Source organism: Penicillium concentricum (assembly GCF_028827145.1).
Source record: "Penicillium concentricum strain IBT 3081 chromosome Unknown utg000003l_segment0_segment0, whole genome shotgun sequence".
NCBI classification, from domain to species: Eukaryota; Fungi; Ascomycota; class Eurotiomycetes; order Eurotiales; family Aspergillaceae; genus Penicillium; species Penicillium concentricum.
In genome coordinates, this window is record NW_026622756.1 from 105687 (window position 1) to 121296 (window position 15610).

At 48.4% G+C, this 15610-nt stretch overlaps 7 protein-coding genes across 7 annotated transcripts; 3 read left to right on the forward strand and 4 right to left on the reverse strand.

Annotated features, from left to right (window-relative positions):
* Nucleotides 1-105: 105 nt before the first annotated feature.
* N7517_007906 (glutamate-5-semialdehyde dehydrogenase) lies at nucleotides 106-1598 on the forward strand (the record flags this gene model as incomplete). Its single annotated transcript, XM_056725636.1, has 3 exons — nucleotides 106-406; nucleotides 469-630; nucleotides 688-1598. The coding sequence occupies 3 exons, from the start codon at nucleotides 106-108 to the stop codon at nucleotides 1596-1598; spliced, it is 1374 nt and encodes a 457-aa protein (XP_056576487.1).
* A 297-nt stretch (nucleotides 1599-1895) lies between these two features.
* On the reverse strand, nucleotides 1896-2716 carry N7517_007907 (60S ribosomal protein eL18; the record flags this gene model as incomplete). The annotated part of the gene is made up of 4 exons (XM_056725637.1): nucleotides 1896-1973; nucleotides 2030-2397; nucleotides 2495-2599; nucleotides 2713-2716. The coding sequence occupies 4 exons, from the start codon at nucleotides 2714-2716 to the stop codon at nucleotides 1896-1898; spliced, it is 555 nt and encodes a 184-aa protein (XP_056576488.1).
* Nucleotides 2717-3119: 403 nt separating this feature from the next.
* N7517_007908 (putative mitochondrial carrier protein) lies at nucleotides 3120-4412 on the reverse strand (the record flags this gene model as incomplete). The annotated part of the gene is made up of 5 exons (XM_056725638.1): nucleotides 3120-3345; nucleotides 3398-3534; nucleotides 3582-3857; nucleotides 3919-4239; nucleotides 4305-4412. The coding sequence occupies 5 exons, from the start codon at nucleotides 4410-4412 to the stop codon at nucleotides 3120-3122; spliced, it is 1068 nt and encodes a 355-aa protein (XP_056576489.1).
* Nucleotides 4413-5361: 949 nt separating this feature from the next.
* Nucleotides 5362-6490, forward strand: N7517_007909 (RNA-binding protein; the record flags this gene model as incomplete). The annotated part of the gene is made up of 5 exons (XM_056725639.1): nucleotides 5362-5447; nucleotides 5693-5749; nucleotides 5806-5905; nucleotides 5956-6382; nucleotides 6438-6490. 5 exons carry the CDS (start codon nucleotides 5362-5364, stop codon nucleotides 6488-6490), a joined length of 723 nt encoding a protein of 240 aa, XP_056576490.1.
* A 666-nt stretch (nucleotides 6491-7156) lies between these two features.
* N7517_007910 (Hydantoinase B/oxoprolinase) lies at nucleotides 7157-11431 on the forward strand (the record flags this gene model as incomplete). Its single annotated transcript, XM_056725640.1, has 5 exons — nucleotides 7157-7192; nucleotides 7246-9904; nucleotides 9973-10458; nucleotides 10517-10698; nucleotides 10757-11431. The coding sequence occupies 5 exons, from the start codon at nucleotides 7157-7159 to the stop codon at nucleotides 11429-11431; spliced, it is 4038 nt and encodes a 1345-aa protein (XP_056576491.1).
* Nucleotides 11432-11546: 115 nt separating this feature from the next.
* N7517_007911 (transcriptional coactivator p15/PC4 family protein) lies at nucleotides 11547-12050 on the reverse strand (the record flags this gene model as incomplete). Its single annotated transcript, XM_056725641.1, has 2 exons — nucleotides 11547-11765; nucleotides 11823-12050. 2 exons carry the CDS (start codon nucleotides 12048-12050, stop codon nucleotides 11547-11549), a joined length of 447 nt encoding a protein of 148 aa, XP_056576492.1.
* A 185-nt stretch (nucleotides 12051-12235) lies between these two features.
* Nucleotides 12236-15103, reverse strand: N7517_007912 (uncharacterized protein; the record flags this gene model as incomplete). Its single annotated transcript, XM_056725642.1, has 2 exons — nucleotides 12236-14528; nucleotides 14592-15103. 2 exons carry the CDS (start codon nucleotides 15101-15103, stop codon nucleotides 12236-12238), a joined length of 2805 nt encoding a protein of 934 aa, XP_056576493.1.
* Nucleotides 15104-15610: the final 507 nt, after the last annotated feature.

A 15610-nucleotide genomic window follows, 5' to 3' on the forward strand; every position in this document is an offset into this window, starting at 1 on the left:
CTTTTGACTCATTTTTTTCTTCTTTTGCCTTTCTTCTATACTACTACTTTCACTTATTTTTTTACACTTGTTGTTTAATCCGTTTAGGAACGGAGATTATTCGACATGTCATTGACCGAATCCGGAGCAATTGATGTCGCCCATAGCGCATCACTTGCCTCTCGTCGCCTTGCAACCTTAAACAACGATGACCGCAATAAAGCTTTGACGTTGCTCCATGATGCATTGGAAACGAACCAGAAAGATATCCTTGCAGCCAATGCTAGGGATGTGGAAATTGCTACTATTGCGGCCGAGAGCGGGAATTTGAGTCATAGCGTGCTCAAGCGACTTGATCTGTCGCGGCCTGGAAAATACAAAGACATGCTTGATGGAATCTTGAGTGTACGGGATTTGGATGACCCCAGTGAGTGCCCCTATCTTCGAACTTCAATCATTGCGACAAAATTTAACATAATACAACCATAGTTGGCAAAGTGACACTACGAACCCTCCTCGACGATGGTCTGACACTCGAGAGAGTCAGCTGCCCTATCGGTGTGCTACTGATTATCTTTGAGGCCCGCCCAGAGGTAATAGCAAACATCGCTGCGTTGGCTATCAAGTCAGGTAACGCTGCTATTCTGAAAGGTACACGCACGCCCCCACAAGGTTTCACGACATTGCCTAATTAACGTAAATCTGCAGGTGGGAAGGAATCCATGGAATCGTTTGCGGCAATTGCGAAAGTTGTCTCTAAAGCCATCGCCGAATCTCAGGTGCCAGTATCATCAATCCAGCTGGTTAAGACACGCGATGCAGTGTCTTCTCTCTTGGCTCAGGACTCGTTGATTGACCTGGTCATTCCCCGAGGTTCCAACGAACTTGTCCGTTTCGTGAAAGATAATACGAAAATCCCTGTGCTTGGACATGCCGACGGCCTTTGTTCTGCTTACATACACGCCGATGCCGATATCGATACCGCTGTGAAAGTGATTGTGGACTCGAAAACGAATTATCCAGCGGCGTGTAACTCATTGGAGACCTTGCTTGTCCACGAGGATACCCTTGACTCGGTGTTCCCGGCGGTAGCTGCTGCTCTCCTAGAGAAAGGCGTGACTCTTCGTTGTGATGCTGATTCAAAATCTGCATTGACGAAGACATTGCCAGCCGAGAAATCAGCGCAATTACAAACGGCCACCGAATCCGACTATAACACTGAATTTTTGGACCTTGTGTTGGCAGTGAAAACCATTCCATCGACTGACTCTCCGATCACGGCCGTCGAGGCTGCCATTGCCCATATAAACATGCATTCATCCAAGCATACAGAGATCATTTTGACTCGGTCAAAAGAGGCGGCGGATATGTTCATGAGCGGAACTGACAGTGCGGGTGTATTCTGGAACGCATCTACTAGATTTGCCGATGGCATGCGGTTTGGATTTGGCACAGAAGTTGGCATCAGCACCAACAAAATTCATTCCCGAGGACCCGTTGGACTTGAGGGCCTGACCATCTACAAGTACTTAATCCGGGGAAATGGTCACAGGGCAGCGGACTATGATGGGGAAGGAGGGAAGAGATATCTCCATACTAATCTGCCCATAGAGCAGTGATTGGTTCCCTAGTGCAACGCATAGAAGAATATCATTTTAGAACAGATTTTTTTTCTTGCTTTCTTGTTTGAAAAATCCCATAAGAAAAAACTTAGGACAAAGCCTGATTCAATTTTCTTTTGCCCCTTCATTCGTAAATTCTCATTTTCCAGTCCAACCAAAGGCATCCCGCCATTTTTAAGTACACAGACTTGAGGTCTCTGGCTAGATCTGGAATGATTCCAGGCACCGAGAAAGTCAATGTGGCCAATGCATCTTTCACAATACATACACACCGCATCATCCTTATCAGATCCCTTAAACCTTGAAACCCTTGGATCTTCTGCGACCACGAGCCCGCTCGAACTTGCGGCCCTTGCTGCCCACGTACGGCTTCTGTTTTGAGTCAGTAAATTTGTATACCATCTCATTTTCCAGTCAAAATAACGCACCTTGTCGGTGTGAGGACCAAAGCCGAAGTGCTTCACGGCCTCACGAGCGTTCTTGGGTCCACGCAGGAGGAGAGTGTTGGCACCGGTAGGAGCGCGGAGAGCAAGCTGGTCCAGAGTCAAAGTCTCACCACCGGCCTTCTCAATGCGAGCGCGAGCGGTAGCCGTGAAACGGAGGGCAGCGATCGACAGCTTGGGGACGGTCAAAAGACGGTTGTCGTCGGTGACGGTGCCGACAACGACGACGGTCTTGCCCTTCTGTGCCTCGCTGATGTTGGAGACAGCGCGAGAAAGGGAAACCGGGGGGCGGTTGATTCTCGACATGAAGAGACGGCGGAGGACGGCCTTGTTGAAGTTGGACTCGGTGCGGCCTATCATGCATCCCATATCAGCCTCACTAAATCCTCAAAACGGTACACCTGTAGAAATTGCGCTGCAAACGAAATTCGGAATCGGGGGGTTTCATACGAGCCAAGAAGCGGTAGAGCTTCACCAGAACCTTCAAGTAGACGTTGTCGCTCTTGGGAGCCTTGCGGTGGCTGCTCCGCACATGGTGGCGGTCCAGGTCGATACCTGCGATTTGTAAATTGTCAGTGGATTGGACTGAGAACGACCAAAAAAGGAAAGGGGTTCGAATGAATGCTGCGAGATGCGATAGTCGAGTGAACGGAGATGATTTAACATACCCATGGCTGTGTATTGATCGACTTCCCGGGAAATAGCTTGCTGTCGCACCCGTATGGAAAGTGCAGGAGGTTTTTGATCCTTGACTTTCGGCTGGACAGTGGTGTGTGGGTTTAGCCCTACGCTAGACTTGACTAGGAAAGGCGAGGCACATGACTTGGTTACAACCACGTGACTTCAATCTTGAATTGGCCACCCGTCACATGATATGTGGGTCTCTATCAGAGAATTTACTCCAGCCCTGAAATGAACCTTATCTTCAATGGCAGGACTCCATATGCATCATTGATTTACCAGATTTTTTATTTTATTCTACAATCCCCTTTTTTTAATGTATAAATGTGCATTGTGTACAATCAAATGTCCATAATAATAATGAAAAAAACTATTTACGTACATTTTATCTGAACTATTCTCTATCATTCAAGCCGACGAAGAAATCACGAGTCATTTCAAAGCTCAACCAGCTGCTGGCCATACTAGGAGCAACTTTCAAAAGATTTGGCCCTATCCCCTTGAAGAGTCCACGTAGTCCCTCTTCAGCCACAATAACCCTCACAGCATCCCAGATCGAGGTGTATTGGTAACCCATTCCCGACATTGTGTTGATTTGGAATCGCCGGCGTAGCACATCGCTAAGTAAAAGTCAGTTTTATGGGGCTTAGCCAATAGAATAAAAGAACTGACAAAGGATAGGTACAGGTCTGGGCGACTGCTCCAGATATCGCGCCAGCCAGTAATTTTCGATAGGAGCTAGGGTTTTTGTCCCCTTCCGGAGTCAGATACTTGCGCACCGATTCGTAGGTCATAAAATTGAGTCCAACCTGTCACTTGTTAGTTGTGATCAAGTCGAATTCAACAGAAAACTCACATATGGGGCTACTCCAGCAACCGTAGGAGCAATTCCACGATATAAAGCCCTTGTCCCACCTTCATTTTTATAGATCATAGCCATTGTGGTGAACATGCCTGGCAGTTTTTGGCCTGGGTCTCTTGCTCCAAGATCGGCAAATGAAGCGGATTGAATGGAAAGCCGGGTTCGAACAATGTCCAAAGGATAGGTGATGGTCACCGAGGTGATGCCGGCAACACCTCCACAAATAAGGCGACGCATTGGGGTCATCTCACCATCGGAAGACTCTACAAACTAGATCAAAGAAATGTCAGTTTGCATCGAAACCTACTACAGGATATGAACATCCACCCACTTGCTTGTAAAAATTATAGCTCCCAAACTGTACCGCAGAGTAGGGGATAATGCGAATACAATTTGTCCCATTTCCTCGCATGAAGCCCCGCCAGCCTTCTTCCCGGCCCATCTTCACCAAGGCTTTCCAGATTGACAGTCTGTATTCTGTTCGACCGACACTTTGAATTTGAAGAAGAATTTTCAATCGTTCGAGTGGTGACACTATCGTCCTGGAAACTGCGCCAGCCACTCCACCGGCCATAAATGCAGCCACCACTGGTTCGGCGAGGTTCTTTCTAGTACGAGCCCAAACTGAGGGAGGTTGGTCATTAATCAGCTCCTGCTTTAATCAACATGTCAGCCTCCTAACTCATATGGACGGTTTGGTCAGATTGTCCTTCTCACCTTGACTGGATTTGAACCGGAGGGAAACTTGGACAGATTCTGCAAGGCAGGCTTTGCTGCACCCTCCAACTCCTTTTTCTGAACAGCATCCTGACGATCTAAGCTCATCTTGACGGTATGCACATACGGTTCTGGGGTTAATAAAGAAGCCTGTTGTAGTCTGCGGTGTAATGATTTCTCGCAATTCTTTTGATTGGAAATTGAAGCTTGATTGTTGCTGCAAATCAAATGCGATGAAGCACCATGGGTGTAGTGCTAGCCATGAAGGTTGGTTGTCTCCCGAGGCTTGGTGATCTAAAAGCACATCGTTGATCCTGTTTCCAGTGGTGTATTGTTGGTTTCAATGGCCATATAACTGAGGTATAAAAGGTAATGCTGATAGTGGGTTTGCCAAAAAGGTGAAGCAAGGTCAAAAACAAAAGGGCTTTGCTATGATCAGATGAGTTGTTGGGGCCGGAGTTGCTTTTTCCACTTCAATGTAGACGTGTAGTTGAACAGGAGAAAAACAAGTAACAAGTAACAAGTAACAAGAAACAGTAAACAAGAGAAAGGTGTCACAGATCACACAATAGTGGTGTATACCTGAGTCGAGGTGCTTCAAGAGGTTTAGAAAGAGAAGAACATCCCGACTTACCGACAGACACGGTACCTCCCGATAGTTAGTCCGCCACTTAGTTAAATTACGTACCTGTGCCTTGGGGGTCTAAGAGTCTTATATGCCTAGATCTTCAACAACCATAGACTGAAGTCTTTACTTACATATATTTTTCAAAAATCTTCATATTTGTAAATGAATTATCTAGAGAATACTATCTCAAAATATATACAAATATATAATAAAAAAAATAAAAAAATGAAACTTCTTTCATCAAGTGCGTCATTGGTACATTTGATCCACCGTAGCACCTTCCTAAATTCTTTCCCTCTCTCTCTCTTCCTTATACTCTTTAATCCTCTTGAAGCTTCTTAAGCTCCACCTTTCCTTTCAAATTCTTTCAAACTCTTTCCCAACTGACCCAATCTTCTCTCTTTTCCATTGCTCTGTGCTAACGGCACCATGTCTTCCCGCTCTGGAACTACATTGTATGTTACCGGGTTTGGCCATGGCACCCGTGCTCGCGATCTTGCCTACGAATTCGAACGGTACGTGTCGCCTCTACCTTCGCACCTACGAACTTCGATCCCCATTCCGACGACCTCCCGATGAAGACCAAATGGCAAATGCCTTGGACGGCGCTCTTCTTTCTTCCAACTAGCGTGACATTGGCGTGGAAGCTTGTGTCTACGTTGCCCCGTCTCACTCCTTGGGCAACTGTTAGCTAGTCTTGGTCATCATAATTTCTCTCGATACCGGTACCTGAAGCTAGCTCAACTGATTCTGAAACTAGTTATGGGCGTCTTGTTCGCTGTGATATCCCTGCCCCGCGCACTCCCTCCAGCCGACTGTGAGTTGAATGATATTATCTGAAACCACTTTACCTGTCTAATCTAAATCGCCTAGTTTCGCTTTCGTTGAATACGAGAGCCGCCGCGATGCCGATGATGCTTACCATGAGATGCACAACAAGCGCATCGGCCGCGATGATTTGTTGAAGATTGAGGTAAGCATATCCTCCAAAGCTTGCTTAATTCTCTTTTAACCTATCTCCAGTGGGCACGCACTCCTCCCTCTGCTTCCTGGCGCTTTGACTCTGGCTCTGGCCGTGATGCTCCCCGTGACGCTCCCCGTGACGCTGGCCGCGATGCTGGCCGTGATCGTCGCCGTGATCGCACTCCTCCTCGCCGTGGTCGCTCCCCATCCCCTCGTCGTAGCCGTGGCGGTGACTATTCCCCTCGCCGAGACGATCGGTACGAACGGGATGCCGACCGCACTGACCGCGATTACGACCGCCGCGACCGTGATTCTGACCGCCGTGACCGTGACCACGATCGACGTGATCGCGACCGTTCTCGTGATCGCTCTCGCAGCCCCGATGACCGCGAACGTGATGGCAAGGATGACCGGGAAAGACGCGATGATGATCGGGAGCGTCGTGAGGAGGACCGTGAGAACGGTCCCAACGGTGAGGAGAGGAAAGGTCAGTTGCCTCGGAATGTAGCCTATAAAACGTTCTTTTCACTCACACACCGCAGTACCCCTGGACCCAATGCCCTCTGCTCATGACGAGCTCGATACTGCTGAGTAGATCAACTCAGTCTTACGTTCTTTCGCTCTCGACCCATGTCTCCCGTCATTCTGTTTTCGTCTTCTGAAGGTTGTCCTTCATCTGCGGTTGTACCAACCAGGGGGATGGGTGGGGGGGATAAGGTTATCGCCTCAGTGTTGCTCTCGATACATCTGGCATATCTCGTATTTCGTCCCCCTTCTGTGTTTCTGATTTCAAATGGCGTGAAGCTTGCTCTTCGGGATAAGCCGGGGCCAAGTGAACGTGTAACCCCTGCTTCCCCTACTTCTTTTTTTCGATTTTGCTTTTCCCCGAGTTATTCCCATTTTTATTTTTTGAGGTTGGTAATTTATCCTGGTCAGCAGCTCGGATCCCACCGAAGCGAACGTCGAGCGATCGTTCCAAGTCCGCGCCCAAATACCACGATGAATTCCGTTTCGCCCTCCGTCTTGTTCGCAATTTAATTTGAACCCGATTATTTCAATTCCTCGCCCTCGATCGATCGCCATACTTTTTCCGAACTACTGTAGTACCATAGTTGTATGTGAGAGGTCAATTATGGGAGCTAGGTTTTAAAGCATCAAAAGCAAAAAGGCTATAAATCCATTTTTTGCCATCAAGCATGACGTAGTATACTTGTGGGGAAACGGTCCACCCTGAACTTGAAACCTTCAACTACTTTTTACCATGAGTTCAACACAAGGAATCAGTATTGCAATCGATGTATTCGTCTTCTTCCCCTTCACTACTTATCCAGAACACTAACATGTCAAAAGAGAGGCGGGACATTTACGGATTGCGTTGGAAATCCAGGGACGGGCCGCTTGGAAGATGACATCGTGATTAAATTGCTCTCGGAAGACCCCAACAACTACAAAGATGCGCCTTTGGAGGGTATTCGGCGCATTCTTTCCAAATTTACAGGCCATGAAATCCCTCGCGGGAAACCTATCGATACTTCTTTGATCCAGAGCATCCGCATGGGCACCACTGTGGCTACAAATGCGCTGCTCGAACGGAAGGGGGAGAAGGTAGCACTGGTGGTAAGCAAGGGCTTCAAAGACTGCCTCAAGATTGGAAATCAGTCTCGTCCCAGAATATTTGACCTTGCCATCAAACGTCCCGACGTTCTTTACGAAGAGGTGATCGAGGTGGATGAGCGCGTCACCTTGGAAGACTACGCAGAAGATCCGCAACGAAACACCACTCCCACTACTCCCCGGGAACAGATCCGGGCAGAAGCCGATGTTGTCCGCGGCCTTTCTTCGGAAGCGGTTCGCATACTGAAGCGTCCATCTGAGGACTTGGTGAGATCACAGTTGAAAGGGGTATACAGCCATGGCATCAGAAGCGTAGCAGTATGTCTTATACATGGGTACACCTTTCCAGACCATGAGGCACTAGTGGGAAGAATAGCCAAGGATATTGGTTTCCACCATGTGAGTTTGAGTCACCAGCTCATGCCGATGATCAAACTTGTGCCGAGGACCACTTCAGCCTGCGCCGATGCATATTTGACTCCTGCCATCAAGAAGTATATCTCTGGGTTTCAAGCTGGATTCGAGGGTGGTCTAGGCAGTGAGAGTGTCAAACAGCAGGCGGGCGCCAAAGGCGCACGCTGTGAATTCATGCAATCAGACGGTGGCCTTGTGGATGTGGACAAATTTTCAGGCCTTCGAGCAATTTTGTCAGGACCCGCTGGCGGAGTAGTGGGTTATGCGTTGACTTCCTACGATCCTGTGTCAAAGATCCCCGTAATAGGGTTTGATATGGGAGGGACGAGCACAGATGTTAGCAGATACGGATCCGGTCGGTACGAGCATGTTTTTGAGACAACCACCGCCGGAGTGACAATTCAGTCTCCTCAGTTGGATATCAACACTGTTGCTGCAGGTGGCGGCTCGAGATTGTTTTACCGTAACGATCTCTTCGTCGTTGGGCCCGAGTCAGCAGGAGCTCATCCAGGTCCCGCGTGCTATCGCAAGAGTGGACCACTTACAGTAACTGATGCCAATCTATTCCTTGGGCGGTTGGCCCCAGATTTCTTTCCGAAGATTTTCGGCTCAGATGAAACCAAAGGACTGGATGAACAAGCTAGTCGGGTATTGTTTGAGGAACTAACCAAAGAAATCAACCACAAGTTGGCCAAAGGGGGCCAAAGCCGAGAAATGTCCCCTGACGAGGTTGCCTTTGGTTTTATCAAGGTAGCCAACGAGACGATGACCCGGCCCATTCGATCTCTGACAGAGGCCAAGGGACATGACACCTCAAAACACAGGTTGGCTACGTTTGGAGGAGCTGGGGGCCAGCATGCCGTTGCCATTGCTGAGAGCCTGGGGATTCGGCAGATTTTGATCCATCGGTATTCCTCGGTGCTCTCGGCATACGGAATGGCACTAGCGGACGTTGTTGATGAAAATCAAGAGCCTGAATCAAAGACCTGGGTTGACGATGGCAAGGGAGGGGTTCGGGATGCCCTTGGTTCGAGAATAGAAGACTTAAAGAAACGATCTACGCAGAGGTTGCGAGACCAAGGGTTCAGCAATGATTCAATCGTGTTTGAAGAATACCTCAATATGCGATATCGAGGCACAGAATCTGCTTTGATGATACTCAAACCCAGCAAAGAGGAGGCCGATCTTCATTTTGAGGGTGACGAATGGGCCTTTGGGAAGGCATTTATGAAGCAACACCATCAAGAATTTGGTTTTACTCTCCCAGACCGGGACATCATTGTGGATGACGTGCGGGTGAGAGGAATCGGGAAAGGATTCAAAATATCCGAGAAAACTGTGGACCAGCAGATCCAGGAGTCCAACCCAAAGGATGTGACGGGTCGGGAATATCGCAGATCTCTTGTGTACTTCGAGGGCGGCCGGCATGAAACGCCAATCTACAAACTTGACGACTTGAAGGTTGATGACCGAGTGAAAGGCCCGGCCATTTTAGCCGATGATACCCAAACAATCGTGGTGACCCCAGGAGCTTCAGCGCTCTTGACAAAAACCCACGTCGTCATCAATATTGGTGAATCCGATGCCAGCCAGCCAAAGATTAGCACTGACAATGTGGATCCCATCCTGTTGAGCGTCTTCTCGCACAGATTTATGGCTATTGCCGAGCAAATGGGTCGTGCTTTACAGAAGACGAGTGTAAGCACCAATGTAAAGGAGCGACTTGACTACTCCTGTGCATTGTTCGACGCAGAAGGTGGACTTGTTGCGAATGCGCCACATTTGCCCGTTCATCTCGGTAGCATGTCGATCTGTGTACGGATACAGGCCCAGATCTGGCAAGATAGACTGAAGCCCGGCGATGTTATCGTGTCAAATCACCCGGAGTTTGGGGGAACTCATCTCCCAGATATCACAGTCCTACAGCCTGCTTTTAGCCAGGGAAAGATCATATTCTATGTCGCCTCTAGGGCGCATCATGGTAAGACCTTTCCCCGAGTGAAAGAGAGGAGGAAAAGAAGGAAAAGAGATATTCTAACCTGCATGAAGCTGACATTGGAGGAATACTCCCGGGATCTATGCCACCTCATTCAAAGGAGCTTTACCAAGAAGGCGCAGCTATCAAAAGCGAAAAATTGGTATCAGAAGGCAAGTTTGATGAGGAACGCATCGCAGAATTGCTATACAAAGAGCCGGCCCGGTATCCAAACTGCAGTGGCACTCGATGCCTAGCAGATAACCTGAATGATCTCAAGGCTCAGATTGCTGCAAATAAGAAAGGGATCAACTTGATCAGTACTCTAATCGAGGAGTATGGTGAGGCTGTCGTGCAGTTCTATATGCACCAGATCCAAGACAATGCAGAGCTCAGCGTGCGTAATCTACTGAAAGATGTGAGCAAGAGGTTTGCCGGTCAAGACCTGAGTGCTATTGATTACATGGATGATGGGAGCCCTATTCAGTTGAAGATATCAATAGATAGGGACAAAGGAGAGGCAACCTTCGATTTCGAGGGGACAGGCCCAGAATTATATGGTATGATTGAGTGGCCTTGAAGGAGAAACCCTAATGTTTATTGAGCTGACAATGACAGGCAATATCAATGCACCGGAGGCTGTCACATACTCAGCGATCATCTATTGCCTGAGATGCCTTATCTCAGCAGATATCCCATTGAACCAGGGCTGCTTAAAGCCAATTGACGTTCGAATTCCTCCTGGAAGTCTTCTATCCCCCTCGGAATCAGCTGCTGTAGTGGGCGGTAATGTTTTGACGGTAAGACATGACAAATACTCAACAGAGACATCGACCATAGGCTTATGGTTTTTCTCAGAGTCAACGAGTGACCGATGTCATTTTGAGGTGCTTCCAGGCTTGCGCTGCATCACAAGGAGATACCAACAACCTCACATTTGGGTTCGGAGGGAATATGCCCGGCGAGACGGAAACGAAAGGGTTTGGTTACTATGAAACCATCGCCGGCGGTAGCGGGGCTGGTCCGACCTGGGAAGGCACTTCGGGGGTTCATACACACATGACTAACACCCGAATCACCGATGCAGAGGTCTTTGAGCGGCGATACCCTGTGATCCTCCGAGAATTCAGTCTGCGACTGAATTCAGGGGGCAATGGTCAACATCGCGGCGGGGATGGCGTCGTGCGAGACATTGAATTCCGCATCCCAGTACAAGTCTCTATCCTTTCCGAACGAAGAGTCTACCACCCATATGGATTGGAGGGAGGCGAGGACGCCCAATGTGGTCAAAACATCTGGGTACGTCGCATGAAAAAGCAAGGTGGAATCTGGGAGAAAAGATATATCAACCTGGGGGCCAAGAATTCCGCCCAGATGCAAGCAGGGGAGCGGATCATTATTCGTACACCAGGAGGAGGAGGATGGGGTCAAGTCGGAGACCAGAGCCAGCTTCTCCATGAGAAAGATCATCGTCGTGCTTGGCGAGGAGGTTCTATTGCCAACAACATGACAACGCAGGAGACGAGTATGTGATCTATAAGGAAATTGGGGAGTAAGCCTAGACCACACCATAGTTTGATTCAAACGGTCGACATCAATTTGATTATGATTTTAAAATAAAGAAACGAAAAACAAGTCTTAACTAAGATTATGCTTCACTTTCCTCATCACTTGTTGCTTCGATATTCTGCTTTGATGGACTTTGGTTGTCCGAATGGTCCTGTCCTTGTTCTTCTTTATCAGACTGACCTCCCTCTGCGGTGTAGACAGGCCGAGGCAGGGTTTCCCCATTTTCTCTCAGTGCCTGCTCGATCTCAGGTAGAATGGAGATGAGGGTAGCGAATTGATCCACGGGCATTGAAATACCCTGAATTAGGAATGAATATTAGCACGGTTTATGCAAAAAAGTCCCCGATCGACCGACCTTTTTTCCTGGCAATTCCTGCCCGTCCTTTTCATAGTATTCTCTGACATTCACCTGGGTTTTCCCGCGGAAAGAAGATATAGTCACGCGGCGCATCTTGGATATTTCCCAGTAGCGATCTCCATTAGAGTCGGTTTTGGCTTCCGCTGTAGTGTTGACCTTAGCCTTTTTGGGGCGCACGCTGTCAAGGCTAGCGCCTGACTCGGATGAACGTTTCCTGGATGTCATGAGAGATAATCTTGATTGGTTGTGAGAAGGGAAATAAAAGAAAGCGGGAGGTTGTGTCCAAACACGAAACGCGAAACGTGAACACGTCATCACGTGAAACCCCATCTATATATACATATATGTATATTTGATAGTTGTAACTCTTACTCTCTCATTTATGTATATTCCAAATATGATCTATTGTTTTAGAGAGTCAAAACTCTCAGGCCCTGTAGTAGAATTGAAAAAACAAATCCTCGAGCGACACTCTCAACTTGAAGACTATCAAAGATCTTCTCAAGCGCTTCTCGACTAGCCGCCGCCCCCATAACACTTGTTAAGGCCTGTGGGATTCCTCGCTGCACAAATAGTTTACGAGCAGTATCCCGTAACCGGATCTTCTCCTCCTCACTGGGTGGAGCGGGCCAGGCTTTAAGTTCCTCCTCTGTCGGAAGCGCATTCTCACGAAGCTTGACAAGGTAATCCCCGAGGGCGTCATCTGAAGTGTGGCCTTCTATCATGGATTCTTGTAACAAAGTACGAATAGTTTCCAAGGTCGGGCTCCCGGGACGTAGTATATACGATTTGGCAGCATTCAAAAGGGTCCGGCGTATGTTCCACGCAGACGACAAGGTGTACAACTCATTGATCACCGCAAAGATCAGCTCTACTGCTATTTGCGTCTCATCAGCTGTGATGGGATTCCCATGCTTGCGGGTTTGATCAATACTCTGCCCAGTCTCTGATCGGCGATGTGACGACGTCTGGTCAATAGTTTCCATCGCCTGGACATCAGGTTCTGCAGTATGATCGCTGACATCAAGCGAGGTTTTAGATGGCGAGGTCTCGGTGGTCCATGCACCTTTCCCATTCCCAAACGACTCTCTAGTACTGTCGATCGAAGGCGACTCGGAAATCCCGCGTCTTTGAATTTCCAGGGAGTCGCTAGGGCACACAGGCAAATCAACATTTTCGTTGATTACCATGTTGCGATCACCAAAGCTGGATCGTGTCTGCGACAAACTGCTGCGACTGGAGTGATCAACTTTGGGTTGAATCTGATCAGCAGCGACGGCCGGTTTCTTGCTATTGGCGGCGCCTCCGAATACCCCCGTCATTCCTTCAAAGACGGCTTTACCGCCCCCTGCCACCCCCTTGGGCGCATTGGTCAATGCACCTAGCACACCCTTGCCCATGTTTTCAAACGCAGTTTGACTAGGGAAAGAGAATACCGGTTTGTTAGGACTGGTGAGTTCAGCGGATGAACCAGCGTCTTTTTCCAAAAATCGATGCATACGATCAGTGTCGGCAAGGGACTCGTGCTTCATGGCATCTTGTAAATACCATTCAAGGTCCCGAGCGAGAGCTTGTCGTGTTTTGCCCTTCCAGGTGGGCAGTATGGGGTGACGCTCCGAGAAGCTTGAAATCTGATTCAACCGTGAAACGGTTCCCAACATCTCATGAAGAGACTGGAAGTCTGAATATTTGCGAAAAACCATCCACCCAGTCGATCGTGTTGACGCTGGCTCGACCTGTAGTAAATAATCCCACATGGGTCGCGACTTGATCTGGCCTTTTTCATCCCTCGCTCCGTCATCATCTACCAACACTTGTGCCCCATGAAGAATCAAAGGTGGCACAGAAGAGTCTTGGGAAAGTTTCGGGCTCGCAGGTAATTGCGTATTGGGCACTGCGCCCGGGTCATGGTGATCTTCGTTTTCATGAGTTGTATTTGAAGCCAGATCAGCCTTCAAAGTGCCAATTCCGTCGATTTGTTCGTTTTGGCGTGGCCGTTCTGGCACTGAGCCCTGCGTATCATGGGATACAATCATAGCGCTTAGACGCTTCACCTCTAGAACTGCCTCTTCCTCTGTAGCCCTTGCCACATGCATGGACTCTCTGTGTGTGGCTTTAACAGAGTCTGCGTTTGGGTCTCCTGAAGGCCTGGGAGCGCCGACGCCCTGGTTCCGTGCACCTTCAACGCCTACGTCGATAGCGTGCATGATTTCGGATTCGCCGCCCTGCAGGAGATAGATAATCCATTCATTGATAAATTCAGGACGGGCAAGACTGGTAACAGTGGACCCTAATACCACTCCCGCAAAAACCTCACGGAGGAAGTCCCGTACAGCTGGACAATTGTAGGTCTTTGCATCCAAGAAATTAGATAGTATGTCATCCGCAATCATGTTAAGTTTCTTCTTTTGTTGTTTCTCAGATAAGACATTCGCTAGGCTGCTATCAGGAAAATTTTCAAGGTACTGATCCACAGCTTTTTGAGCTTCCGCCGGGGAGGAGCCCGCGGCGGTGAATGCTGCTGCAAGTTCATTCAAGAATACAATGACGATAGATGAGGAGTTGGTGAGAAATTGCAAGAATGTGTCCTCTGTTCGTTTCCGCGAGAGGTGCGAGGAGACCGATGTAATGAAATGCGTTAAAATTTTTCGACAAGAACCCGGGAAAGTTGATTCGGACGGTAAAAGTGGCTCATACCACCATCTGCATCTGGGGTAAGCTACTTGCTTCACGGTGGGGGAAGGGAGATAAATCAAGGATACTTACTTGACATAGTCCTTTACGACTGCATTAGTGAGCGTTCTCAATGCGACAGCGGTGGCCGGTTGGAAGGTGGCATATTCTAAGTCTGCTGATGACATATCTTCCAGCGTACTTATATCGCCACCCCCCTGGATGTCTGAAGCATCAGACCGCTTCGGCCAGTCCAAAAGCCGGTTGGAGACTTCCAGCGCAAGTTCCCTTCGCCTGTGAGGCTTTTTTGCGTCTGACGCTCCGTCTGCGTGTTCAATATCCGATCCCTCCCAGGACGCGTGTAAGACAACCCCCACAGCCACTCCAATCAGGAGCAGACCGATTCTCCCTAGGATAATGTAGGTGACGAGTGCAAGAAGCGCAAAGACTGCAAGGAGGGTCTCATTGGTAGATGTAGAGAGAAAGTTGAGGGTAGCATCGATGAGTTCTTTTGAAATCACTTGATTCGAGACGGGGTGCGTCGGGGGAGTATTGTGGTCTTTGTTTGAGATGACTTGGGAGTCATCATCACTGAGGCCACTCATTATGCCGAGAGATCCTGGATTTAGATGTCCAGAGTAATTGTAGTCAACCCTCCATTTCGTCAAGCTTAAATGTGACGTAGATCGAGTACGGGGTAGACAATTTAAAATAGAGCAAGATAAGGGATAGGAAAATTCTTGGCACAGTTGGCCAGTGCGTACCTCGTACTCGTACTCGGTATAAGATTATAACTTGGAAGAATGTACGGGAGTACGTATTCAAATAAATAATAGCTAAACCATGTATATATATCTATACTGTATGTATCCAATCATGATTTCCTTACAAGCATTGAGCTGTATAGTAAGGAATCTAAAGCTAAACAGAAAGGAGTTGATCTCCGCTATCAGAGTGAATCTAAGCATTCAAAGAGCATGCGCTTCATGCCAGATGTAAAGGATGCGGTTGGGAGAGAGAAAAAGGAAATGCTCTACAGGGAAACCCCCAAGATCATCGTGTCATAACATGGGATGTGGCCATAACACCAGTCCTCGTTTGTGTTCATGATG